The sequence below is a fragment of the Salmo trutta genome, chromosome 18, assembly GCF_901001165.1.
Source record: "Salmo trutta chromosome 18, fSalTru1.1, whole genome shotgun sequence".
In the NCBI taxonomy this organism is placed as follows: domain Eukaryota; kingdom Metazoa; phylum Chordata; class Actinopteri; order Salmoniformes; family Salmonidae; genus Salmo; species Salmo trutta.
In genome coordinates, this window is record NC_042974.1 from 1,919,503 (window position 1) to 1,947,487 (window position 27,985).

Consider the following 27,985-nt stretch of genomic DNA (forward strand, 5'->3'; position numbering starts at 1 on the left):
GGCCATACAGAGGAGGGGTGACCAACTGTTCCAGCCTGTGTGTGTGTGTGTGTGTGTATGTGGTTGTGTGTGTGTGTGCACGTGTGTGTGTGTGTGTGTATTCAACTAGAATTCCATGACAATCGTCTTTCATTGGAAACACAACTAGGCTACATGCCATTGCATTCAATTCAAGGAAACTCTAAACTTTTCTATAACAGTAATGAAATTCAAATTCTTACTGAGAGAGCAGAGCAACGATAGAAGTTGGCAGCCATTATATAACATGGTGTCAGGGCTGTGTAAAAGGTCCAATCTGCGATAGCTACTGTTGCTCAGTGTTCATTTCAAATAGAGATCTATACGTATGGTACATGTCATTGAAATTCAAATGACAGATTGTGGCTTTAATGCTAAAGCCTCGTCTCATCGTCTCCCTGTTAGATAATAGATCTTAGAGACAGACAGTGAGAGAAGGATTTGGCTGGTAGCCACGGTGATACTGACTCACGCTGGGCCGCTCACACACACAGAGCTATTGAATACCCGGGGAGTACCACACAGAGCTATTGAATACCAGGGGAGTCCCACACAGAGCTATTGAATACCCGGGGAGTACCACACAGAGCTATTGAATACCAGGGGAGTCCCACACAGAGCTATTGAATACCCGGGGAGTACCACACAGAGCTATTGAATACCAGGGGAGTACCACACAGAGCTATTGAATACCCGGGGAGTACCACACAGAGCTATTGAATACCAGGGGAGTCCCACACAGAGCTATTGAATACCAGGGGAGTCCCACACAGAGCTATTGAATACCAGGGGAGTACCACACACAGAGCTATTGAATACCAGGGGAGTCCAACACACAGAGCTATTGAATACCAGGGGAGTCCAACACACAGAGCTATTGTATACCAGGGGAGTCCCACACAGAGCTATTGAATACCAGGGGAGTCCCACACACAGAGCTATTGAATACCAGGGGAGTCCCACACAGAGCTATTGAATACCAGGGGAGTCCCACACAGAGCTATTGAATACCAGGGGAGTCCCACACAGAGCTATTGAATACCAGGGGAGTACCACACACAGAGCTATTGAATACCAGGGGAGTCCAACACACAGAGCTAATGAATACCAGGAGAGTCCCACACAGAGCTATTGAATACCAGGGGAGTCCCACACACAGAGCTATTGAATACCAGGGGAGTCCAACACACAGAGCTATTGAATACCAGGGGAGTCCCACACACAAGTTACGTTCCCATTAAGAAACAAAACAAAAGAGCCACAGACAACAATGAAACAGGTGGGGGTTTAAAATGAGTTCTCCATGGGGGTGTCCACTGAACGTTGACTAACAACAAGAAACTGGGACCTAAAAGTCACCCATCATGAGTGGCCCCAGAAAAGGCTAACCAACATAAAAACCCACACCAACGTACAACATGGAGTAGAAAACAAGTGGAGCAGAGCAAACCAGACCAAACCGGACCAAAACAAACCAGACCAAAACAAAACAAACCAAAACAAACCAGACCAAAACAAACCAGACCAAAACAAACCAGACCAAACCAAAACAAACCAAAACAAACCAGACCAAAACAAACCAAACCACCAGACCAAAACAAACCAGACCATCAGACCAAAACAAACCAGACCAAACCAGACCACCAGACCAAAACAAACCAAACCACCAGACCAAAACAAACCAGACCACCAGACCAAAACAAACCAGACCACCAGACCAAAACAAACCAAAACAAACCAGACCACCAGACCAAAACAAACCAAACCAAAACAAACCAGACCACCAGACCAAAACAAACCAAACCAGACCAAAACAAAGTTTCTGGAGTTTTGTCACTGCAGCTTTAAATATCAGCTGTGCCAGCACATGTCAAACTAACGACTGACTAACGAGGCGACAGGTGCAACACATCCTGACCAATGAGGATGATTCCAATCAGTACGCGTTCACAACTACATATAACCAACCTTGAAATCAAAGAACAAAGCCTGTAACACACACACACACACGCTTGGACCTTGACGCACATCTGAGGTTGGAGTTATAATGTATTTTACAGGTGTGTCTCAGCAGTACTCCCCTCACATAGGACCTGATTCCCAGCTGAGATGAACACTCCCCTCACATAGGACCTGATTCCCAGCTGAGATGAACACTCCCCTCACATAGGACCTGATTCCCAGCTGAGATGAACACTCCCCTCACATAGGACCTGATTCCCAGCTGAGATGAACACTCCCCTCACATAGGACCTGATTCCCAGCTGAGATGAACACTCCCCTCACATAGGACCTGATTCCCAGCTGAGATGAACACTCCCCTCACATAGGACCTGATTCCCAGCTGAGATGAACACTCCCCTCACATAGGACCTGATTCCCAGCTGAGTTGAACACTCCCCTCACATAGGACCTGATTCCCAGCTGAGATGAACACTCCCCTCACATAGGACCTGATTCCCAGCTGAGATGAACACTCCCCTCACATAGGACCTGATTCCCAGCTGAGATGAACACTCCCCTCACATAGGAACTGATTCCCAGCTGAGATGAACACTCCCCTCACATAGGACCTGATTCCCAGCTGAGATGAACACTCCCCTCACATAGGACCTGATTCCCAGCTGAGATGAACACTCCCCTCACATAGGACCTGATTCCCAGCTGAGATGAACACTCCCCTCACATAGGACCTGATTCCCAGCTGAGTTGAACACTCCCCTCACATAGGACCTGATTCCCAGCTGAGATGAACACTCCCCTCACATAGGACCTGATTCCCAGCTGAGATGAACACTCCCCTCACATAGGACCTGATTCCCAGCTGAGATGAACACTCCCCTCACATAGGAACTGATTCCCAGCTGAGATGAACACTCCCCTCACATAGGACCTGATTCCCAGCTGAGATGAACACTCCCCTCACATAGGACCTGATTCCCAGCTGAGATGAACACTCCCCTCACATAGGACCTGATTCCCAGCTGAGATGAACACTCCCCTCACATAGGACCTGATTCCCAGCTGAGTTGAACACAAGCAAATTGCTTACATGTCTTTTTTTTGTAAATGATGAATTGACGTCAATGTGAGTGAAGTGTGTGGATCTGATGAAGTCAGAATATCACCTGTTGACTAACATAAAGGATCGAATTGACCTTTACACTGACCAAAACTAATGTAACATTGAAATGTATTCAAAGAACCGTAGGAGGGATTTGTACTCAAGGCCTTGTCCAGCATCATTCCTCAGACAGTCCATTACCATTAGTTTATATTGAGAGTAACGAGGCAGTGATCACACATATCCGTCCAACACCATATGGTATGTCTACTGCTCCTATTCACCTGCTGCCCACCCACTCTCCTGTTTATTCTGTCTCTACATTCTGTTAGATAAGCTCTGTACACACACAGAGACACACAGAGACACACACACAGAGACACACACACAGAGACACACACACAGAGACACACACACAGAGACACACACACACACACACACACACAGAGACACACACACACACACACAGAGACACAGAGACACACACACACACACACACACACACAGAGACACACACACAGAGACACACACACACAGAGACACACACACACACACACACACACACACAGAGACACACACACACACAGAGACACACACACACACACACACACACACACAGGGCCCTGCTAGACATGATTAGCATTTCAAAAATGGGAGAAAATATCTGATGTCTGGTCCGGGCTGGCGAGATTTACTGACAGGATAAAAGTCCACAAGGCTAATTGGTGACAGTCAAATGTTCTGCAGTCATGCACTGCTGACGATCATACAGGAAATGTGTGTGGGTGGGGTGTGTGTGTGTGTGTGTGTGTGTGTGTGTGTGTGTGTGTGTGTGTGTGTGTGTGTGTGTCTGTGTGAGTGTGTGTCTGTGTGAGTGTGTGTCTGTGTGTGAGTGTGTGTGGGTGGGGGTGTGTGAGTTCTGCAGTCATGCTCTGCGGATGTCCCTACTGTAAATGTACACTACTTGGCCAAAAGCTTGTTGAATATCTCATTCCTAAATCATGGGCATTAATATGGAGTTGTTCCCCCCTTTGCTGCTATAACATCCTCCACTCTTCTGGGAAGGCTTTCCACTAGATGTTGGAACATTGCTGCAGGGACTTGCTTCCATTCAGCCACAAGAGCATTAGTGAAGTCGAGCACTGATGTTGGGTGATTAGACCTGGCTCACAGTCGTCGTTCCAATTCATCCCAAACGTGTTTTATCCTACTGTAACGAGACACACTTACCAATGATGTGGGAGGAAGTCTCATTCTCCTCTATAACGATGTGCCGGGCACCGATCGGAATATCAAACATCTTCAGCATGCCTACAGGACAACAAGACAATATGAAACATCTTCAGCATGTCTACAGGAGAACAAGACAATATGAAACATCTTCAGCATGTCTACAGGACAACACAACAATATGAAACATCTTCAGCATGTCTACAGGAGAACAAGACAATATGAAACATTTTCAGCATGTCTACAGGAGAACAAGACAATATGAAACATCTTCAGCATGTCTACAGGAGAACAAGACAATATGAAACATCTTCAGCATGTCTACAGGAGAACAAGACAATATGAAACATCTTCAGCATGTCTACAGGAGAACAAGACAATATGAAACATCTTCAGCATGTCTACAGGAGAACAAGACAATATGAAACATCTTCAGCATGTCTACAGGAGAACAAGACAATATGAAACATCTTCAGCATGTCTACAGGACAACACAACAATATGAAACATATTCAGCATGTCTACAGGAGAACAAGACAATATGAAACATCTTCAGCATGTCTACAGGACAACACAACAATATGAAACATCTTCAGCATGTCTACAGGACAACACAACAAGACAACCAGGTCAGGAAGTTAATCCAATGAGCCACAGAATAACAACAGACCAGGGATGATGTCTATCATAGGTTTCAGAGTAGCAGTGCTGATCTAGGATCAGGTCCCCCCTGTCCATGTAACCTTATTCATTGTTATCTAAAAGACCATAGTCCTACTCTGAGACCCATGATACAGACAAGCCCAGGCCTACTAGGGACTCTAACAGAGGAGAAACGTGTCGTGTCTAATTATACTGTTGTGGGTGAACCAGTGATAGCAGTGTTTTGTGTTTAGGACTGTAGCTGGGTGAATACAGGGTAACTAAAATAGTGTAGTGTGTTGTGAATTCCCCTGCCGGAGACTCTTATCAAGAGTCACCGACTGGGAATTCATAACACAGTGCTACGCACATCACACTCTTAGAAAAAAGGGTTCCAAAAGGGTTCTTCAACTGTCCCCATAGGAGAACCCTTTTTTGGTTCCAGGTAGAACCCTTTTTGATTCCAGGTAGAACTATTTTGGATTCCATGTAGAACCCTGTGTGGAAAGGGTTCTACACGGAACTCCAAAGGGTTCTACCTACGGGAACAGCCAAAGAACCCTTTTAGCATATTTTTTTCTAAGAATGTAGGAGAGGATTTTAGGGATTTCAAGCTGTAATATTTCTCAACATCAAGTATTGATTGATAGTCAAATGAAATAACACATCATGTTCTGAACAGAACTGTGGTTTCACCCTGGCGACTGCCCAATGTTTACCTGTTTTCTTTGGCATCTTGGTGAGGGTCAGTTTGACAGTGCGACAGTGGGAGTTGTCCCCACCACAGACTCCACACTTGTCTTCTTGTTTGTACGAGCCAACCTCTTTGTCGCAGCCCACATGCTGGGAGAGAGAAGGGCACAGTCAGTCAATCAACCAACGGGAGGCTCCATCTAGGCTGTCTGACTTTTACACTGACTGAGATTAGGCTGGGGGAGGCTCTGTCTAGGCTGTCTGACTTTTACACTGACTGAGATTAGGCTGGGGAGGCTCAGTCTAGGCTGTCTGACTTTTACACTGACTGAGATTAGGCTGGGGGAGGCTCAGTCTAGGCTGTCTGACTTTTACACTGACTGAGATTAGGCTGGGGGAGGCTCAGTCTAGGCTGTCTGACTTTTACACTGACTGAGATTAGGCTGGGGGAGGCTCAGTCTAGGCTGTCTGACTTTTACACTGACTGAGATTAGGCTGGGGGAGGCTCAGTCTAGGCTGTCTGACTTGCAGTGGAACACTACTCTCCAGACTTCTGCTATAGAAGTGATTGGTAAGGGAGACATAACATATGTTGAATCTGGTCCTCAATCTACAAACGTTTTGGTCTGGTCTGGAAAATGCCAACGTCTGTTATGGTATCTAACCTACAATCAAAACATTAAGTAGACTTCATGGAAAGACAGAGGGAGAGAGAGAAATAGAGAGAAAGAGAGGCACTGAAGCCACTGTAGATAGAGAGAGGTATAGAAAATGAGGTATAGATAGAGAGAGGTACAGATAGAGGTATAGATAGAGAGGTATAGATAGAGAGGTATAGATAGAGAGAGGTATAGATAGAGAGGTATAGATAGAGAGAGGTACAGATAGAGGTATAGATAGAGAGAGGTATAGAGAGAGGTACAGATAGAGGTATAGATAGAGAGGTATAGATAGAGAGGTGTAGATAGAAAGAGGTATAGATAGAGAGGTGTAGATAGAAAGAGGTATAGATAGAGAGGTATAGATAGAGAGGTGTAGATAGAAAGAGCTATAGATAGAAAAAGGTATAGATAGAGAGGTATAGATAGAGAGAGGTGGAGATGGAGAGAGATATAGAGAACGGTATAGATAGAGGTATAGATAGAGAGAGGTATAGATAGAGAGAGGTATAGATAGAGAGGTATAGATAGAGAGAGGTATAGAGAGGTATAGATAGAGGTATAGATAGAGAGGTATAGATAGAGAGGTGTAGATAGAGAGGTATAGATAGAGAGAGGTATAGATAGAGAGGTATAGATAGAGAGGTATAGATAGAGAGGTACAGATAGAGGTATAGATAGAGAGAGGTATAGATAGAGAGGTACAGATAGAGAGAGGTATAGATAGAGAGGTACAGATAGAGAGGTGTAGATAGAGAGGTACAGATAGAGAGGTGTAGATAGAGAGAGGTATAGATAGAGAGGTGTAGATAGAGAGGTATAGATATAGAGAGGTATAGATAGAGGTATAGATAGAGAGTGGTATAGATAGAGAGGTATAGATAGAGAGGTGTAGATAGAGAGAGGTATAGATAGAGAGTGGTATAGATAGAGAGGTATAGATAGAGAGTGGTATAGATAGAGAGAGAGTTATACTGTACATACCAGACATTCCCCCCGGGTGCAGACACTGAAAGGGTCTGTGTAGCTGCACCGCGTCCCATCATGCATCACCTGGTTCATGACCACCACCTCACCGGTCTCTTTGGACTGACAGCTCAACTCACACTTGTGAGCCTCTACACAGGTGAAGATCAATCAATCAATCAAATGTATTTTATAAAGCCCTTTTTACATCAGCAGTTGTTACAAAGTGCTTTTCAGATACCCAGTCTAAGATACCAGAGAGAAAGAAACACAGAAGCAGGCGCACAGTGGCTAGTAAAACTCCCTAGAGAAAGAAAACAAAATGAACACATACTTTAGTCCTGACTGAGGGAAGATACAATTTATTTAGTTTATCTTAGACTGGGTATCTCTTCTGCTTTCTTTCACCTCAAGAACACAAGGCCAGAGATGATAGAGATCCTATGTTCAGTTCACATGTGGGCATGTGAAATGGTTACACTGCTGTGTGTGATGTTGATGTTCCTGTATGTTATTGACACCACAAATGTGTTATTGTTCTTTCAGGAAGTTCTAATTCATGTCCAGATACTGTCGACTTCTGTCCGTGTCTGTCTCACCAGCACTAGTCTGACTTTAGACATTAATGAGGAAAACACTGAGTCACACACTCTACATGACCAAAAGTATGTGGACACCTGCTCGTCAAACATCTCATTCCAAAATCATGGGCATTAATATGGAGTTGTTCCCCCCTTTGCTGCTATAACAGCCTCCACTCTTCTGGAAAGGCTTTCCACTAGATGTTGGAACATTGCTGTGGGGACTTGCTTCCAATCAGCCACAACAGCATTAGTGAGGTCGGGAACTGATGTTGGGCTCGTAGTCGGCGTTTCAATTAATCTCAAAGGTGTTCGATGGGGTTGAGGTCAGGGCTTTGTGCAGGCCAGTCAAGTTCTACCACACCGATCTCGACAAACCCTTTCTGTATGGACCTCGCTTTGTGCACGGGGGCATCGTCATGCTGAAATAGGAAAGGGCCTTCCCCAAACTGTTGCCACAAGGTTGGAAGCACAGAATTGTCTAGAATGTCATTGTATGCTGTAGCATTAAGATTTCCCTGGGGCTGTTTTTCATGGTTCGGGCTAGGCCCCTTAGTTCCAGTGAGAACTAAGGGGCCTAGCCCGAACCATGAAAAACAGCCCCAGACCATTATTCCTCCTCCACCAAACTTTACAGTTGAGACTATGCATTCAGGCAGGTAGCGTTCTCATGGCTGATGGTGAAGCGGGATTCATCACTCCAGAAAACATGTTTCCACTCCTTCAGAGTCCAAGCGAGCTTTACACCACTCCAGTTGACACTTGGCATTGTGCATGGTGATCTTAGGCTTGTGTGCAGCTGCTCGGCCATGGAAACCCAATTCATGAAGCTCCCGATGAAAATGTGTTATGCTGACGTTGCTTCCAGAGGCAGTTTGGAACTCAATAGTGAGTGTTGCAACCGAGGACAGATGATTTTACGCGCTACAACACTCGCCGGTCCCGTTCTGTGAATTTGTGTGGCCTACCACTTCGCAGCTGAGCCGTTGTTGCTCCTAGCAATTTCCACTTCACAATAACAGCACTTACAGTTAATTGGGGCAGCTCTAGCAGGGTAGAAATTTCACAAACTGACTTGTCGGAAAGGTGGCATACTATGACGGTACCACTTTGAAAGTCACTGAGCACTTCAGTAAGGCCATTCTACTGTCAATGTTTGTCTATGGTGATTGCATGGCTATGTCCTTGATTTTGTACCCCTGTGTGTGGTTGAAATAGCCAAATCCACTAATTTGAAGGGGTGTCCACATACTTTGCATATATATATATATATATATATATATATATATATATATATATATATATATATATATATATATATATATATATATACTGCTCAAAAAAATTAAGGGAACACTTAAACAACACAATGTAACTCCAAGTCAATCACACTTCTGTGAAATCAAACTGTCCACTTAGGAAGCAACACTGATTGACAATACATTTCACATGCTGTTGTGCAAATGGAATAGACAACAGGTGGAAATTATAGGCAATTAGCAAGACACCCCCAATAAAGGAGTGGTTCTGCAGGTGGGGACCACAGACCACCTCTCAGTTCCTATGCTTCCTGGCTGATGTTTTGGTCACTTTTGAATGCTGGCGGTGCTTTCACTCTAGTGGTAGCATGAGACGGAGTCTTACAACCCACACAAGTGGCTCAGGTAGTTCAGCTCATCAAGGATGGCACATCAATGCGAGCTGTGGCAAGAAGGTTTGCTGTGTCTGTCAGCGTAGTGTCCAGAGCATGGAGGCGCTACCAGGAGACAGGCCAGTACATCAGGAGACGTGGAGGAGGCTGTCAGCAGTTCCTGCAAGAAGAAGGCATTGATGCTATGGACTGGCCCACACGTTCCCCAGACCTGAATCCAATTGAGCACATCTGGGACATCATGTCTCGCTCCATCCACCAACGCCACGTTGCACCACAGACTGTCCAGGAGTTGGCAGATGCTTTAGTCCAGGTCTGGGAGGAGATCCCTCAGGAGACCATCCGCCACCTCATCAGGAGCATGCCCAGGTGTTGTAGGGAGGTCATACAGGAACGTGGATGCCACACACACTACTGAGCCTCATTTTGACTTGTTTTAAGGACATTACATCAAAGTTGGATCAGCCTGTAGTGTGGTTTTCCACTTTAATTTTGAGTGTGACTCCAAATCCAGACCTCCATGGGTTGATAAATTGGATTTCCATTGATTATTTTTGTGTGATTTCTTTTGTCAGCACATTCAACTATGTAAAGAAAAAAGTATTTAACAATATTATTTATTTCATTCAGATCTAGGATGTGTTGTTTAAGTGTTCCCTTTATTTTTTTGAGCAGTGTATATATATATATATATATATATATATGAGAGTCTCTCCCTCCCACCCATCTTCTATTTATCTCTTTGTTACAGCCATATTGTTCTTGTTGTGTGTGCCGCGCAGCGCCCCTCTGCATTCTGCACATCTCATTGTTACAGCCATATTGTTTGTGTTAAAGAAAAACGTATTGTAAATGTATAAAACGGATTTGGTTGATTTATATTTGCTTATGTAAGATATATAATTAATATCGAAATTACTATTATTGTATGGAAACTGTCTTATTATGGTAAATATGTATTAGAATCCTTTCACAAGTAGTGCACCATCTAGGGAATAGGGTTCGATTTGTGATGCAGACATTGAGTTTCTTTACTGCAAGTTTAACATTACTCCCTACAACAACCCAGCTGCATCTTTTCATCTCTGAGTTTCTTTACTGTAAGTTAATATTACTCACTACAACCCATTTGACCTTTGACCTTGGTCTAAAGTAGCGCACTAAAAGCATAGTGTTCCATTTGGGAAGCAGGCTGTGTCCTACCATCTGGGTGTTCGTAAGGTAGCCAGGTGTGCTTGGTGTTCTTGTGGTATTTGTTGCTCCTCTGAACACACTGTTGAGCGCGGAAGTCTTCATAGGGTCCAGCACACTCCTCCATGTTACACATCTGGTAATCAAAGGTGGACCCGGGGCAATCCCTCCCGCCGTACGCAGGCCTGGAGACAGGGGGGGCGACAACACAGAAACAATAAACAACAACAGAGTAATCAACACCTATTGTGTATCCCAAATGGCACCCTATTCCCTATGGACCCAGGTCAAAAGTAGCGCAGTGAATAGGGAATAGAGTGCAATTTGGGATGCAGACCACGAGGGCCTGTCGTCCAGGTCCAGTGATCAGATCCATTTAACTGTAATGTGGATCATGGTAGAACTGGGCCTGTCGTCCAGGTCCAGAGATTAGATCCATTTAACTGTAATGTGGATCAGGGTAGAACTGGGCCTGTCGTCCAGGTCCAGTGATTAGATCCATTTAAATGTATTGTGGATCAGGGTAGAACTGGGCCTGTCGTCCAGGTTCAGTTCCATTTAACTGTAATGTGGATCATGGTAGAACTGGGCCTGTCGTCCAGGTTCAGTGATTAGATCCATTTAACTGTAATGTGGATCATGGTAGAACTGGGCCTGTCGTCCAGGTCCAGTGATTAGATCCATTTAACTGTAATGTGGATCAGGGTAGAACTGGGCCTGTCGTCCAGGTCCAGTGATTAGATCCATTTAACTGTAATGTGGATCATGGTAGAACTGGGCCTGTCGTCCAGGTTCAGGTCCAGTGATTAGTGGATCAGGGTAGAACTGGGCCTGTCGTCCAGGTCCAGTGATTAGATCCATTTAACTGTAATGTGGATCATGGTAGAACTGGGCCTGTCGTCCAGGTCCAGGTCCAGTGATTAGTGGATCATGGTAGAACTGGGCCTGTCGTCCAGGTTCAGTTCCATTTAACTGTAATGTGGATCATGGTAGAACTGGGCCTGTCGTCCAGGTCCAGTGATTAGTGGATCATGGTAGAACTGGGCCTGTCGTCCAGGTCCAGGGATTAGATCCATTTAACTGTAATGTGGATCATGGTAGAACTGGGCCTGTCGTCCAGGTCCAGGGATTAGATCCATTTAACTGTAATGTGGATCATGGTAGAACTGGGCCTGTCGTCCAGGTCCAGTGATTAGTTCCATTTAACTGTAATGTGGATCATGGTAGAACTGGGCCTGTCGTCCAGGTCCAGTGATTAGATCCATTTAACTGTAATGTGGATCATGGTAGAACTGGGCCTGTCGTCCAGGTCCAGTGATTAGTTCCATTTAACTGTAATGTGGATCATGGTAGAACTGGGCCTGTCGTCCAGGTCCAGTGATTAGATCCATTTAATTGTAATGTGGATCATGGTAGAACTGGGCCTGTCGTCCAGGTCCAGTGATTAGATCCATTTAACTGTAATGTGGATCATGGTAGAACTGGGCCTGTCGTCCAGGTCCAGTGATTAGATCCATTTAACTAGCTCTGAGTAATGAGTCTTTTGTGAGGGTCATGATGTAGTACACAGGGTTAATTATTATTTAGATGACACGTACGCACATACAGTACACGCATAAAGTCACACACGGAAACATGCATGCACACAAACACACACACACACACACACACACACACACAAATATCCAAGGAAAGTTCAGTGTAAAGAAACACATGATCCCCTTTGACCTTCCTTCAGACATCCTCTGACACGTCTCTGACTAAAGAGACAAAGTATCTGTGAACTACATGTAACATTATGTGTATGAATCATATAGCCTGTATATAGAAGTCCTAACAGGATGTAGGTAGAAGTCCTAACAGGATGTAGGTAGAAGTCCTAACAGGATGTAGAGGGTAACGTCAGCAAGGAGACCTAAGAACCCACCCCAGAGACAGATTTATACATCTCTATCCACACTACCCACAATGCCCCACACCTGTTCCCCTGTGACAGACACTCACACAGGGTTGTTACAAGTTCTGCTCCGGGAGCGTACTCCACCTCCGCAGGTTCTGGAGCAGGACCCAAACTTAGTCCAGGATCCCCAGTTACCGTCATGGCCCTGAGGTTGGTTAGAGGAGCGCCAGATACAGTGGCCCTTGAAGCACCACTAAACAAACAGACAGGACACAGGAGAGTCAACAGGGCATACAGACATGGGGTGGCAGTGTAGCCTAGTGGTTAGAGTGTTGGACTAGTAACCAAAAGGTTGCAAGATTGAATCCCTGAGCTGACAAGGTACAAAAATCTGTCGTTCTGCCCCTGAACAAGGCAGTTAACCCACTGTTCCTAGACTGTCATTGAAAATAAGAATTTGTTCTTAACTAACTTGCCTAGTTAAATAAAGGTAAAAAAATAAACATATAGAATATCTGTCCATTTATTGGCCCTATTACCATTAAAACCCTGGCTAGAATGGAGCCCTGACCATGTCAATGGTATATAAGAACTCTTAGAGTGATGATGGCTAAAAGAACATGGATAGAACACTGTTATGACCCCCGTTACTCCATGAATCATGACTAGCCAATGAAATGCTTAGTAAGTACATTCAAACTGTTCCTTCTGTTTATTTGAACTATTGTGTACTTTTACAAGGACTTTTTATTTGTTTAACTTCAGAAAGGAGACGGTGGAGTCAACAGTGCGTACATGTAGACAATATCTTTCCATTCATTGGCTCCATTAGCATTTAAACCATGACTAGAATGAGCCCTGAACATCTTCTGGGTCAGAGTTCACAACAACTGTTATGCTTCGAGCAATCCTGGCTAAAGGAACATGGATAGAACATGAGAACGAACACGATTCATCCATGAGGTATGAATAGCTGATTAAATACTCATTTAATGCTGTTTAAATGTATGGGTAAGGTGCCACCTGTGTTACACATCCATTGCAGTTGGACATGTGGGACATAGAACAAATATATGCACCCACCAAAAAGTATTATTATAACATTCAAACGGGCCGATATGTTCTTTCTAATATTAATTCAGGAAAACTTCTTCAAGTAATTGTGTACTTTTTGGAGAAGTGTTTCTAAAGATGAATTATAGCACTGTATATTATTAGGTCTATCTATTGTCACCAGAAACCCATGGTTTCTTTTTGAACCATTTCCCACCTTCGACGGTGCACACTCTGTCCCATCCACCGGCGGACCCTTCTTGGTCTTACAAAAGTACTGGTTGTCAGGGTGACTACACCACAGCTGCTTGCAGGGATCGTAGGTCCGGAACTATAAGAAAGAAAGAGTGTTAAGAAAGAGGATGTCAGAGAGAAGAGGAGAGAGAACGGAAGACGTAGTCAGAGAGAGAGATGAGAGGTAGTTAGTGCATTTCTGTGACCAGACTACGGATCACCTAGTCTCTTCCCAGAAGTCATGGCCCCTCTGCAATCTCAAACAGGGAAAGTAGGACCCAGCAAAAAGCAGCAAACTCTATCTAAGGCTATGGACCAGGGGGATAATAAGGAGAACGCAGGACCGACCCTGCTCCATCTAAGACTAACCTTTGTAATATTTGAATCCCATTCTCAGAAGATCAAAGTCCTGAGTGGTACTGAGAGCCCCATGCAGTCCTGAATCTGCGTCCCAAATGGCAAGCTATTCCCGATGGGCCCTGGTAAAAAAACAGTGCACTATATATGGAATAGGGTGCCATTTGGGACACTCATTGACAGGCTGCCCCGTCACCAACGGTCACAGTTGTTATTCTCAGATCTCAGGGGTCTAGCTAGCTAGTGGAGTGGACTTACAGCGGTGCACATCTTGTAGCCCACGCCGAAATCAAAACGACACTGCTCGTCCATGGAGTAGTTAATCCCAGGTAGCTCAGGAAGCTTGGGCCACTTGTGTTCAAAAGGGTTGTCCAGGAGACAGTCATAAGAGCTGGAGGATAAAACACATCAGAACAGAGACAGTCATAAGAGCTGATAAATTGATCAGAAATATAGTGTAGACATTGTTAATGTTGTAAATGACTACTGTAGCTGGAAACGGCTGAATTGTTATGGAATATCTACATAGGCGTACAGAGGCCCATTATCAGCAACCATCACTCCTGTGTTCCAATGGCACGTTGTATTAGCTAATCCAAGTTTATCATTTAAAAAAGGCTAATTGATCATTAGAAAAACCTTTCGCAATTATGTTAGCACAGCTGAAAACTGTTGTGCTAATTAAAGAAGCAATAAAACTGGCCTTCTTTAGACTAGTTGAGTATCTGAAGCATCAGCATTTGTGGGTTCGATTACATGCTCAAACTGGCCAGAAACAAAAAACTTTTTTCTGAAACTCGTCAGTCTATTCTTGTTCTGAGAAATGAAGGCTATTCCATGCGAGAAATTGCCAAGAAACTGAAGATCTCATACAACGCTGTGCACTACTCCCTTCACAGAACAGTGCAAACTGTCTCTAACCAGAATAGAAAGAGGAGTGGGAGGCCCCAGTGCACAACTGAGCAAGAGGACAAGTAAATTAGAGTGTCTAGTTTGAGAAACAGACGCCTCACAAGTCCTCAACCAGTTTCAACGTCAACAGTGAAGAGGCGACTCCGGGATGCTGGCCTTCTAGGCAGAGTTGCAAAGAAAAAGCCATATCTCAGACTGGCCAATAAAAAGAAAAGGTAAGACAGGCAAAAGAACACAGACACTGGACAGAGGAACTCTGCCTAGAAGACCAGCATCCCGGAGTCGCCTCTTCATTGTTGACCTGATATAGGTCAGTGATATATGTCTCTGATAGGTCAGTGATATAGATCAGTGATACATATCTCTGATAGGTCAGTGATATAGGTCAGTGATATAGGTCAGTGATATAGGTCAGTGATATAGGTCAGTGATACATGTCTCTGATAGGTCAGTGATATAGGTCAGTGATATAGGTCAGTGATATAGGTCAGTGATACATGTCTCTGATAGGTCAGTGATATAGGTCAGTGATATAGGTCAGTGATACATGTCTCTGATAGGTCAGTGATACATGTCTCTGATAGGTCAGTGATATAGGTCAGTGATATATGTCTCTGATAGGTCAGTGATATAGGTCAGTGATATATGTCTCTGATAGGTCAGTGATATAGGTCAGTGATATATGTCTCTGATAGGTCAGTGATATATGTCTCTGATAGGTTAGTGATATAGGTCAGTGATATATGTCTCTGATAGGTCAGTGATATAGGTCAGTGATATATGTCTCTGATAGGTCAGTGATATATGTCTCTGATAGGTCAGTAATATAGGTCAGTGATATATGTCAGTGATATATGTCTCTGATAGGTCAGTGATATAGGTCAGTGATATAGGTCAGTGATATATGTCTCTGATAGGTCAGTGATATATGTCAGTGATATATGTCTCTGATAGGTCAGTGATATAGGTCAGTGATATATGTCTCTGATAGGTCAGTGATATATGTCTCTGATAGGTCAGTGATATATGTCAGTGATACATGTCAGTGATATATGTCAGTGATGTCAGTGGTATGTCAGTGACCAGGATTCCTGGAAAAGCTGTGAATTCTGGGAAAGTTGTCAGAACCCTAGTCAGTGGTGTGGTGAAGGTTGCACCTACTGGATGTATCGGTTCAGTTCCTGTTTACTGCAGCGTGACCAGTGGTAGCGATGGAAGGCTGCTTGGACCAGCGGTGCCATGATACTCCCCATACTGGTCTCGTCAGAACAACGATTCCCCTGTCCGTCATGTTCCATACCTAACCTGTTGAAATGGTACCTGAGTTATTGATGAGCAAAACACACTATTACGCTCAAACACAAAGCCTACGTCTCAAATGGCACTCTATTCCCTATATAGGCCACTACTGTTGACTAGGGCCCATAGGCCTCAGATCAAAAGTAACGCACTGTATAGTGAATACGGTGCGGTTTAGTAAGTAGACAAATTCTCTGTGCTTAGCAACACTTAAGATACTTCTTATAATTATGTAATGGTCCTGGCTAGACTAAGTAGAGCAGCAGCTCTAATGTAATGGTCCTGGCTAGACTCTATAGAGCAGCAGCTCTAATGTAATGGTCCTGGCTAGACTCTATAGAGCAGCAGCTCTAATGTAATGGTCCTGGCTAGACTAAGCAGAGCAGCAGCTCTTATGTAATGGTCCTGGCTAGACTCTATAGAGCAGCAGCTCTAATGTAATGGTCCTGGCTAGACTCTATAGAGCAGCAGCTCTTATGTAATGGTCCTGCTGGCTAGACTAAGTAGAGCAGCAGCTCTAATGTAATGGTCCTGGCTAGACTCTATAGAGCAGCAGCTCTAATGTAATGGTCCTGGCTAGACTAAGCAGAGCAGCAGCTCTAATGTAATGGTCCTGGCTAGACTCTATAGAGCAACAGCTCTAATGTAATGGTCCTGGCTAGACTCTATAGAGCAGCAGCTCTAATGTAATGGTCCTGGCTAGACTCTATAGAGCAGCAGCTCTAATGTAATGGTCCTGGCTAGACTAAGCAGAGCAGCAGCTCTAATGTAATGGTCCTGGCTAGACTCTATAGAGCAGCAGCTCTAATGTAATGGTCCTGGCTAGACTAAGTAGAGCAGCAGCTCTAATGTAATGGTCCTGGCTAGACTCTATAGAGCAGCAGCTCTAATGTAATGGTCCTGGCTAGACTCTATAGAGCAGCAGCTCTAATGTAATGGTCCTGGTTAGACTCTATAGAGCAGCAGCTCTAATGTAATGGTCCTGGCTAGACTCTATAGAGCAACAGCTCTAATGTAATGGTCCTGGCTAGACTAAGTAGAGCAGCAGCTCTTATGTAATGGTCCTGGCTAGACTAAATGGAGCAGCAGCTCTTATGTAATATTCCTGGCTAGACTCTATAGAGCAGCAGCTCTAATGTAATGGTTCTGGCTAGACTAAGTGGAGCAGCAGCTCTTATGTAATATTCCTGGCTAGACTCTATAGAGCAGCAGCTCTAATGTAATGGTCCTGGCTAGACTAAGCAGAGCAGCAGCTCTAATGTAATGGTCCTGGCTAGACTAAGTAGAGCAGCAGCTCTTATGTAATGGTCCTGGCTAGACTAAGTAGAGCAGCAGCTCTTATGTAATGGTCCTGCTGGCTAGACTAAGTAGAGCAGCAGCTCTAATGTAATGGTCCTGGCTAGACTCTATAGAGCAGCAGCTCTAATGTAATGGTCCTGGCTAGACTAAGCAGAGCAGCAGCTCTAATGTAATGGTCCTGGCTAGACTAAGTAGAGCAGCAGCTCTTATGTAATGGTCCTGCTGGCTAGACTAAGTAGAGCAGCAGCTCTAATGTAATGGTCCTGGCTAGACTCTATAGAGCAGCAGCTCTAATGTAATGGTCCTGGCTAGACTAAGCAGAGCAGCAGCTCTAATGTAATATTCCTGGCTAGACTAAGTAGAGCAGCAGCTCTTATGTAATGGTCCTGCTGGCTAGACTAAGTAGAAAAGCAGCTCTAATGTAATGGTCCTGGCTAGACTCTATAGAGCAGCAGCTCTTCTGTAATGTGTAATTCACTCAATGTATAATTGGAAAAGCAGTCACACATACTTGTTGCAGGTTAATTATTCAATGATAAACTTGAAAGAAAATAAGTAGAATTACAATTTACTTCCTGAATTGACCGACTTGAAATGGAATCGACCCCCATCTGGAGTGTGTCTTAGTTCTGTGTTTTCCAGCTGTGTCCATGTCTCTGTTCCCAATGACAGCCTATTTCCTTTGCAGTGCAGAGAAACCCACACACACAGCTCTTTGCTTGTATCCCTTTAGTTTCTTCAAGCTATTGGGCTCATAGGTCCCGTAGGACTCTGGTCAACAGTAGTGAACAACAGGGAGGAGGGCGCCATTTGGGACGCAGACTGTGTGCTGCGATGACTTACATTACATTTACATTACATTTAAGTCATTTAGCAGACGCTCTTATCCAGAGCGACTTACAAATTGGTGCATTCACCTATAATATCCAGTAGAACAAACACTTTACAATAGTGCATCTAAATCCTTTAAAGGGGGGGGGGGTTAGAAGGATTACTTTATCCTATCCCAGGTATTCCTTAAAGAGGACTTACACATGTCCGGTCTCGTGCGCCACCACGAAGGCCGAGGAGAATCCGTCCTCGTGGTTCAGAGTGCAGCTCCTCAGAGGGTGGCACATGCCTGTCACCGGGGCGTAACCTAGGCAACACAGATCACACACACAGCACCGATAACAAACCCGCTAGGCAGGCATACGCAGAGATGAAGGGTTGTATAGCCGTTACATCACACCTGGGTTCAAATACTACTTGAAATAATTTAAAATACTTCAGCTGGGCTTGATTGAGCTTGCCTGGCGCTATGGAACCAATGGAATAGTTGCATAAGCGCAAAACCCCGCCCCCCCTGGCACTCCAGGCAGACTAAACATGGTGCTTAAAGTATTACAATTAAAAACAAATACTACTTGAACCCAGGTCTGGTACATATGCCTCTCTAAGGCTCTGATCAAACCCTGGTTATGATGATGTGGTGCGTTTCGATAAAGGTGAGACTAGGTCGGCCTGCTTTTAGATGTCTGTCTGTGTTTCGGGAGACGTCTTCAATACCAATTGATCTAGTGAATCATACATTCATCATACATTCATATCTTGGTCAGTGGTCATCTTCATCAACAGGGAGGCCAATTAAGAACACATTCCTATTTGCAACGACAACCTGTCAAGAGGCATATAAAGTACCTATTGCATTTTGCAATAGTTTTGTGTAGATGAGAAATAGTACGTATGGTCTCCTGACTCTGGTAGGTACTTCTAGTTGTCAGAATTCTCAGAATGCACATTTTTACAGCTAGTAGTTGTATAAACAAAGCTACTGCGTAAACATGCTGCTAATACAGGATGTTTGATTGACTTCAGCTCTAAGTGTTTTTTTTTACATAAGAGAAAATGATGAATTATCCCAACAGAGCCAATGGTATTATAATTATACTGTCTGACATATACATACTGACATTAACAAAAAACTACTAATTGGACACAAATCAGAACAACTAATATGAAAATGAACACAGATTACTGTATATAAAGCATGTCGTCTTCATGTGCGGCTAAATCCCAAATGGCACCCTGTTCCCTATATAGTACACTACTTTTGACCAGGGACCATAGCGCACATCATAGGGAATAGTGTGCCATCTGGGACAGATGCACATGAAAAAGACTTGCTTTATAGTCTGTGTTAATTTTCATAGTAGATGTTCTGATTTGTGTCCAATGAGCAGTTTGTTGTTGATAGCAGTAAGTACGGGTCTCTGTCGTTAGCTGATACGTGCTGCTGAACAGATGAGTAAAATACCCTTTAAAAATATACTGTGTCAATAATCAGGAAATGCCCAAAAGGCAGGAAATGATGCTACGAGAAAATTTAAAAACTGTCAAACTTTGAGAAAGGCCTGAAGATTTTGTCTGTGTACTTGCTTGTGTCGAAATTCCTCCTCTATGTACTAAAATAGACAGTAAGCTTGAAAGCATTTTGTTAAACCCAGCACAGACAGACCAACACAAGCTTGTTAAAACCAAACACAACCATATAATATAACCCAACAATACAGTAATGACACATATTTAAGCACAAAGCACAAATGAATATAACTACTATACTATATATAACTACTATACTATACATAAGTACTATACTATATACTATACATAAGTGCTATACTGTATACTATATATAAAACTACTATACACTATATATAACTACTATACTATACACTAACTACTATATTATATACTATATATAACTACTATACTATACACTAACTACTATATTATATACTATATATAACTACTATACATAAGTACTATACTATATACTATATATATATATATATATATATATATATATATATACATACATATATATACACACACACACACACAACTACTATACACTATATATAACTACTATACTACATACTAACTACTATACACTATATATATCTACTATACTACATACTAACTACTATACTATATATAACTACTATACTACATACTAACTACTATACTATATATAACTACTAATCTACATACTAACTACTATACTATATATAGCTACTATACTACATACTAACTACTATACTATATATAACTACTATACTATATATAACTACTATACTACATACTAACTACTATACTATATATAACTACTATACTACATACTAACTACTATACTATATATAACTACTATACTATATATAACTACTATACTATATACTAACTACTATACTATATATAACTACTATACTATATATAACTACTATACTATATATAACTACTAATCTACATACTAACTACTATACTACATACTAACTACTATACTATATATATCTACTATACTATATATAACTACTATACTATATATAACTACTATACTATATATAACTACTATACTATATATAGCTACTATACTATATATAACTACTATACTACATATAACTACTATACTATATATAACTACTATACTATATATAACTACTATACTACATACTAACTACTATACTATATATAACTACTATACTACATACTAACTACTATACTATATATAACTACTATACTATATATAACTACTATACTATATATAACTACTATACTACATACTAACTACTATACTATATATAGCTACTATACTCGATCAAGAGATGTGCAGCGATCCAGATTAGCTAAGCGTTTTGTTTGGTTCAAATGCAACATTTTTGGGGGATTGTTGTTCAAACAAATGATCATGCTCTCTGACCATGTGAAGACCTTTGGCATGCAGGTAAAAAGCAGAAAATGCAGACACAGACAGATATTGATGATCGGGGCTGCTTCAGTTGGCCATGTCCCAAATGCCAATCTATTCCCTATATAGAGGACTACTTTTTTGACAAGAGCTCTATTGGCCCTGGTCCAAAGTAGTGCACTACATAGTGGATGGGGTACCATTTGGGACACATGCTCTGTGGTGATTAGCTAGAACCCAGTTGCAATGATGTCACTATAACCACATTTCAACCAGTTCTGGTTGTAATCTGATTGTTGTAATGGCGTTATTTCATCTAGCTCGGCCCGATGGGAAAGAACTACAATGAACATGGCGGCATCCAATGGTTATGTAGTTATATCAAATGGTTATGTTATAATGGTTATGTAGTTATATCAAATGGTCATGTTATAATGGTTATGTAGTTATATCAAATGGTTATGTTATAATGGTTATGTAGTTATATCAAATGGTTATGTTATAATGGTTATGTAGTTATATCAAATGGTTATGTTATAATGGTTATGTAGTTATATCAAATGGTTATGTTATAATGGTTATGTAGTTATATCAAATGGTTATGTTATAATGGTTATGTAGTTATATCAAATGGTCAAATGGTTATGTTATAATGGTTATGTAGTTATATCAAATGGTTATGTTATAATGGTTATGTAGTTATATCAAATGGTCAAATGGTTATGTTATAATGGTTATGTAGTTATATCAAATGGTCAAATGGTTATGTTATAATGGTTATGTAGTTATATCAAATGGTTATGTTATAATGGTTATGTAGTTATATCAAATGGTTATGTTATAATGGTTATGTAGTTATATCAAATGGTCAAATGGTTATGTTATAATGGTTATGTAGTTATATCAAATGGTCAAATGGTTATGTTATAATGGTTATGTAGTTATATCAAATGGTCAAATGGTTATGTTATAATGGTTATGTAGTTATATCAAATGGTTATGTTATAATGGTTATGTAGTTATATCAAATGGTCAAATGGTTATGTTATAATGGTTATGTAGTTATATCAAATGGTCATGTTATAATGGTTATGTAGTTATATCAAATGGTCAAATGGTTATGTTATAATGGTTATGTAGTTATATCAAATGGTCAAATGGTTATGTTATAATGGTTATGTAGTTATATCAAATGGTTATGTTATAATGGTTATGTAGTTATATCAAATGGTCAAATGGTTATGTTATAATGGTTATGTAGTTATATCAAATGGTCAAATGGTTATGTTATAATGGTTATGTAGTTATATCAAATGGTTATGTTATAATGGTTATGTAGTTATATCAAATGGTCAAATGGTTATGTTATAATGGTTATGTAGTTATATCAAATGGTCAAATGGTTATGTTATAATGGTTATGTAGTTATATCAAATGGTCAAATGGTTATGTTATAATGGTTATGTAGTTATATCAAATGGTTATGTTATAATGGTTATGTAGTTATATCAAATGGTCAAATGGTTATGTTATAATGGTTATGTAGTTATATCAAATGGTCAAATGGTTATGTTATAATGGTTATGTAGTTATATCAAATGGTTATGTTATAATGGTTATGTAGTTATATCAAATGGTTATGTTATAATGGTTATGTAGTTATATCAAATGGTCAAATGGTTATGTTATAATGGTTATGTAGTTATATCAAATGGTCAAATGGTTATGTTATAATGGTTATGTAGTTATATCAAATGGTTATGTTATAATGGTTATGTAGTTATATCAAATGGTCAAATGGTTATGTTATAATGGTTATGTAGTTATATCAAATGGTCAAATGGTTATGTTATAATGGTTATGTAGTTATATCAAATGGTTATGTTATAATGGTTATGTAATTATATTAAATGGTCAAATGGTTATGTAATAGTCATGTTATATTCATATCCAACAGTTACTCTGTTTATAGGGTTACTCTGTTACTCTGTTTATCCCTATTATATGCCACTGACATAAAGGTGTCGTATGATCACCCTCAGAGTTGGGCTCAGTTATATTTCAATCAATTCTGTCAATTCAGGAAGGAAACTGAAATTGGAATTGACCCCAAACCTAGTTTGAATGACTTAGTGAGAATGGCTTAGTTAGACTTAGTGTGAATGGCTTAGTTCTACTTAGTTAGAATGGCTTAGTTCTACTTAGTTAGAATGGCTTAGTTAGACTTAGTGAGAATGGCTTAGTTAGGCTTAGTTAGAATGGCTTAGTTAGACTTAGTTCTACTTAGTTAGAATGGCTTAGTTAGACTTAGTGTGAATGGCTTAGTTCTACTTAGTTAGAATGGCTTAGTTAGACTTAGTTCTACTTAGTTAGAATGGCTTATTTAGAATGGCTTAGTTAGGCTTAGTTGTACTTACTTAGAATGGCTTAGTTAGACTTAGTTGTACTTAGTTAGAATGGCTTATTTAGAATGGCTTAGTTAGACTTAGTTGTACTTACTTAGAATGGCTTAGTTAGACTTAGTTCTACTTAGTTAGAATGGCTTTTTTAGAATGGCTTAGTTAGGCTTAGTTGTACTTAGCTAATCTTAGTTATACTTAGTTAGAATGGCTTAGCTATACTTAGTTGTACTTAGACTTAGTTCTACTTAGTCAGAATGGTTTAGTTAGACTTAGTCTACTTAGTTATAATGGCTTAGTTAGGCTTAGTTGTACTTAGTTAGACGTAGTTATACTTAGTTAGAATGGCTTAGTTAGACTTAGACTTAGTTCTACTTAGAATGGTTTAGTTAGACTTAGTCTACTTAGTTAGACTGGCTTAGTTCTACTTCGTTAGAATGGCTTAGTTAGAATGGCTTAGTTAGGCTTAGTTCTACTTAGTTCTACTTAGTTAGAATGGCTTAGTTCTACTTAGTTAGAATGGCTTAGTTAGACTTAGTTCTACTTAGTTAGAATGGCTTAGTTAGACTTAGTTAGACTTAGTTAGAATGATGGATGGTGTTTCTTCTTCCATGAAAGTTTAGTTGCTCATCACCTATTTAAATGCTGCAAGCAAAATGGCACAACATGAAAGCAATGGAGATGCGCTAGCTAAGCCCTTTATCTGAAGACAGATAAAAGATATTCAAGAGAATGTAGACTATATACATTCCCATGAAAAAGCCATGGTGAGCTTGGCATGGAAGAGTATGAGAAAAAGTTGCAGTAGGTACAGTAGCTATAGTACATTAGCTATAGTGCAGTAGCTATGGTACAGTAGCTATAGTACAGTGCTATAGTACATTAGCTATAGTACAGTGCTATAGTACATTAGCTATAGTACAGTAGTTATAGTACAGTAGCTATGGTATAGTAACTATAGTACAGTAGCTATAGAACAGTAATTATAGTTATACACTGAACAAAAATGTAAACGCAACATGCAACAATTTCAAAGATTTTACTGGGTTACTGTTCATATAAGGAGATCTGTCATTGGAAATAAATTCATTAGGCCCTAATCTATGGGTTTCACATGACAGGAAATACAGATACATCTCCTCCGCATAGAGTTGATCAGGCTGTTGATTTTGGCCTGTGGAATGTTGTTCCACTCCTCTTCAATGGCCGTGTGAAGTTGCTGGATATTGGCGGGATCTGGAACACGCTGTCATTCACCAGTGGTCCCGTGTGGCTCAGTTGGTAGAGCATGGTGTTTGCAACGTCAGGGTTGTGGGTTTGATTCCCACGGGGGGCCAGTACAGAGAAAAAAAAAATATATATATATATTTTTTAAATGTATGAAATGTATGCATTCACTACTGTAAGTCGCTCTGGATAAGAGCGTCTGCTAAATGACTAAAATGTAAATGTAAAAATTTTCACGTCAACCCAGAACATCTCAAACATGCTCAGTGGGTGGCATGTTTGGTGAGTATGCAGGCCGTGGAAGAACTGGGACATTTTCAGCTTCCAGGAATTGTGTACAGATCCTTGTGACATGAGGCTGTGCATTATCATGCTGAAACATGAGGTGATGGTGGCGGATAAATGGCACAACAAGGGGCCTCAGGATCTCGTCACGGTATCTGTGTGCATTCAAATTGCCATTGATAAAATGCAATTGTGTTCATTGTCCGCAGCCTATACCATAACCCCATCGCCACCGTGGGGCACTCTGTTCACAACGTTGACATCAGCAAACTGCTTGCCCACACGATGCCATACACACTGTCTGCCATCTACCCAGTACAGTTGAAACCGGGATTCATCCATGAAGAGCACACTTCTCCAGCGTGCCAGCGGCCATTAAAGGTGAGCTTTTGACCACTGCAATCAGATCACGACCCTGGTGAGGACAACGAGCACGCAGTTGAGCTTCCCTGAGACGGTTTCTGACAGTTTGTGCAGAAATTATTCGGTTTCAGACAATCCCACAGGTGAAGAAGCCGGATGTGGAGGTCCTGGGCTGCCGTGGTTACACGTGCTCTGCGGTTGTGAGGCCGGTTGGACGTAATTCTCTAAAACAACATTGAAGGCGGCTTATGGTAGAGAAATTAACATTACGTTCTTTTGCAACAGCTCTGGTGGACATTCATGTAGTCAGCATACCTATTGTACGCTCCTACATTTGTGGCATTGTGTTTTAGAGTGGCCTTTTATTGTCCCCAGCACAAGGTGCACCTGTGTAATGATCATGCTGTTTTATCAGCTTCTTGATATGCCACACCTGTCAGGTGGATGAATTATCTTATCAACGGAGAAATGCTCACTAACAGGGATGTAAACACATTTGTGCACAACATTTGTGAGAAATACGTTTTTTTTGTGCGTATGGAACATTTCTGGGATCTTTTATTTCAGCTCATGAAACATGGGTCCCACACTTTACATGTTGCATTTATGTTCAGTATAAATCACACCTATATATTCCATGAATGATATGAGAGGATGACATGAGTTAGTAATTTAGGTATTTTTATTTATTTAATAAGGCAAGTCAGTTAAGAACAAATTCTTATTTCCAATGACAGCCTACACCAGACGACGCTGGGCCAATTGTGCGCCGCCCTACGGGACTCCCAATCACGGCCGGTTGTGATACAGCCTGGATTCGAACCAGGGTGTCTGTAGTGACACCTTAAGCACTGAGATGCAGTGCCTTAGACCGCTGTGCCACTCGGGAGATACAGTATATAGTATCATAAATGACACAGATCCTATAGATAAATCACTCAACATACCTGTCAGTGGTTACTGCTACAGTGAGAGGACAGTCACATACATTCGACATACCTGTCAGTGGTTACTGCTACAGTGAGAGGACAGTCACATACATTCAACAAACCTGTCAGTGGTTACTGCTACAGTGAGAGGACAGTCACATACATTCGACATACCTGTCAGTGGTTACTGCTACAGTGAGAGGACAGTCACATACACTCAACATACCTGTCAGTGGTTACTGCTACAGTGAGAGGACAGTCACATACACTCAACATACCTGTCAGTGGTTACTGCTACAGTGAGAGGACAGTCACATACATTCGACATACCTGTCAGTGGTTACTGCTACAGTGAGAGGACAGTCACATACATTCAACAAACCTGTCAGTGGTTACTGATACAGTGAGAGGACAGTCACATACATTCAACAAACCTGTCAGTGGTTACTGATACAGTGAGAGGACAGTCACATACATTCAACAAACCTGTCAGTGGTTACTGATACAGTGAGAGGACAGTCACATACATTCAACAAACCTGTCAGTGGTTACTGCTACAGTGAGAGGACAGTCACATACATTCGACATACCTGTCAGTGGTTACTGCTACAGTGAGAGGACAGTCACATACATTCAATAACAAAATCTTCAGATTTAGTTTACGATTTTCATCCCTCATTAATCTCATCAGAGTTGCATTGAGATGTTCAGATTTAAGATATTAAAGTTTAAAATAAAGCGTTACATAGATTGTGGACCGTTTCCATGTATTTATTTTTGCTGACTCGTTATAAACAGGAGTTTCCTTTAAGGTCTCGTGGTCTGTATTTGGGTGTAAAATCCTCCAAGTCGTCATAAAAGTCTGGCAACAGAGTGTGATGTTTACCCCTAAGCCTGGAAGGTTGTTCCCTAGTTGAAGAGGCCGGTCCCAACCCATCCCACGGTGCCTTAGAGATGGGCCTGTTATGGCCATAACATCGCTGGCTGCTACGGTAACGGTTGAACTTTTTAAACATGACATGTGCTTCAAAGTTAAACCAAAGTCAAAAGTCAATATGTGACAGTGAACTTCAAAAGAAGGGAAGCAAGAGGTTTGTTTCTCAAAGCCTTGCGTTGCAGTGACCAAGTCTCAAGAAATGGTGTTGTGATGCAAAACAAATGTACAGATCTTGTTCCAATATACATACTGTCATGTAATGTGGATGTGTAATGTAATGTGATGTAATGTGGATGTGTAATGTAATGTGATGTAATGTGGATGTGTAATGTAATGTCATGTAATGTGGATGTGTAATGTAATGTAATGTAA

General features: G+C 41.4%; 1 protein-coding gene across 4 annotated transcripts in view; it reads right to left on the bottom strand.

Annotated features, from left to right (window-relative positions):
• Window positions 1-27,985, bottom strand: part of adamts14 (ADAM metallopeptidase with thrombospondin type 1 motif, 14) — a 128,770-nt gene that overhangs the window by 25,203 nt on the left and 75,582 nt on the right. For all 4 annotated transcript variants that reach the window (XM_029697491.1, XM_029697492.1, XM_029697489.1 and 1 more), the window contains exons 7-15: window positions 18,782-18,887; window positions 16,313-16,456; window positions 14,498-14,630; window positions 13,866-13,979; window positions 12,700-12,848; window positions 10,708-10,880; window positions 7,291-7,424; window positions 5,674-5,797; window positions 4,313-4,393 (exon numbers count right to left, since the gene is read on the bottom strand). In XM_029697491.1, the coding sequence (XP_029553351.1) occupies window positions 4,313-4,393; window positions 5,674-5,797; window positions 7,291-7,424; window positions 10,708-10,880; window positions 12,700-12,848; window positions 13,866-13,979; window positions 14,498-14,630; window positions 16,313-16,456; window positions 18,782-18,887 (1,158 nt within the window). The remainder of the gene's footprint in view (window positions 1-4,312; window positions 4,394-5,673; window positions 5,798-7,290; window positions 7,425-10,707; window positions 10,881-12,699; window positions 12,849-13,865; window positions 13,980-14,497; window positions 14,631-16,312; window positions 16,457-18,781; window positions 18,888-27,985) is intronic.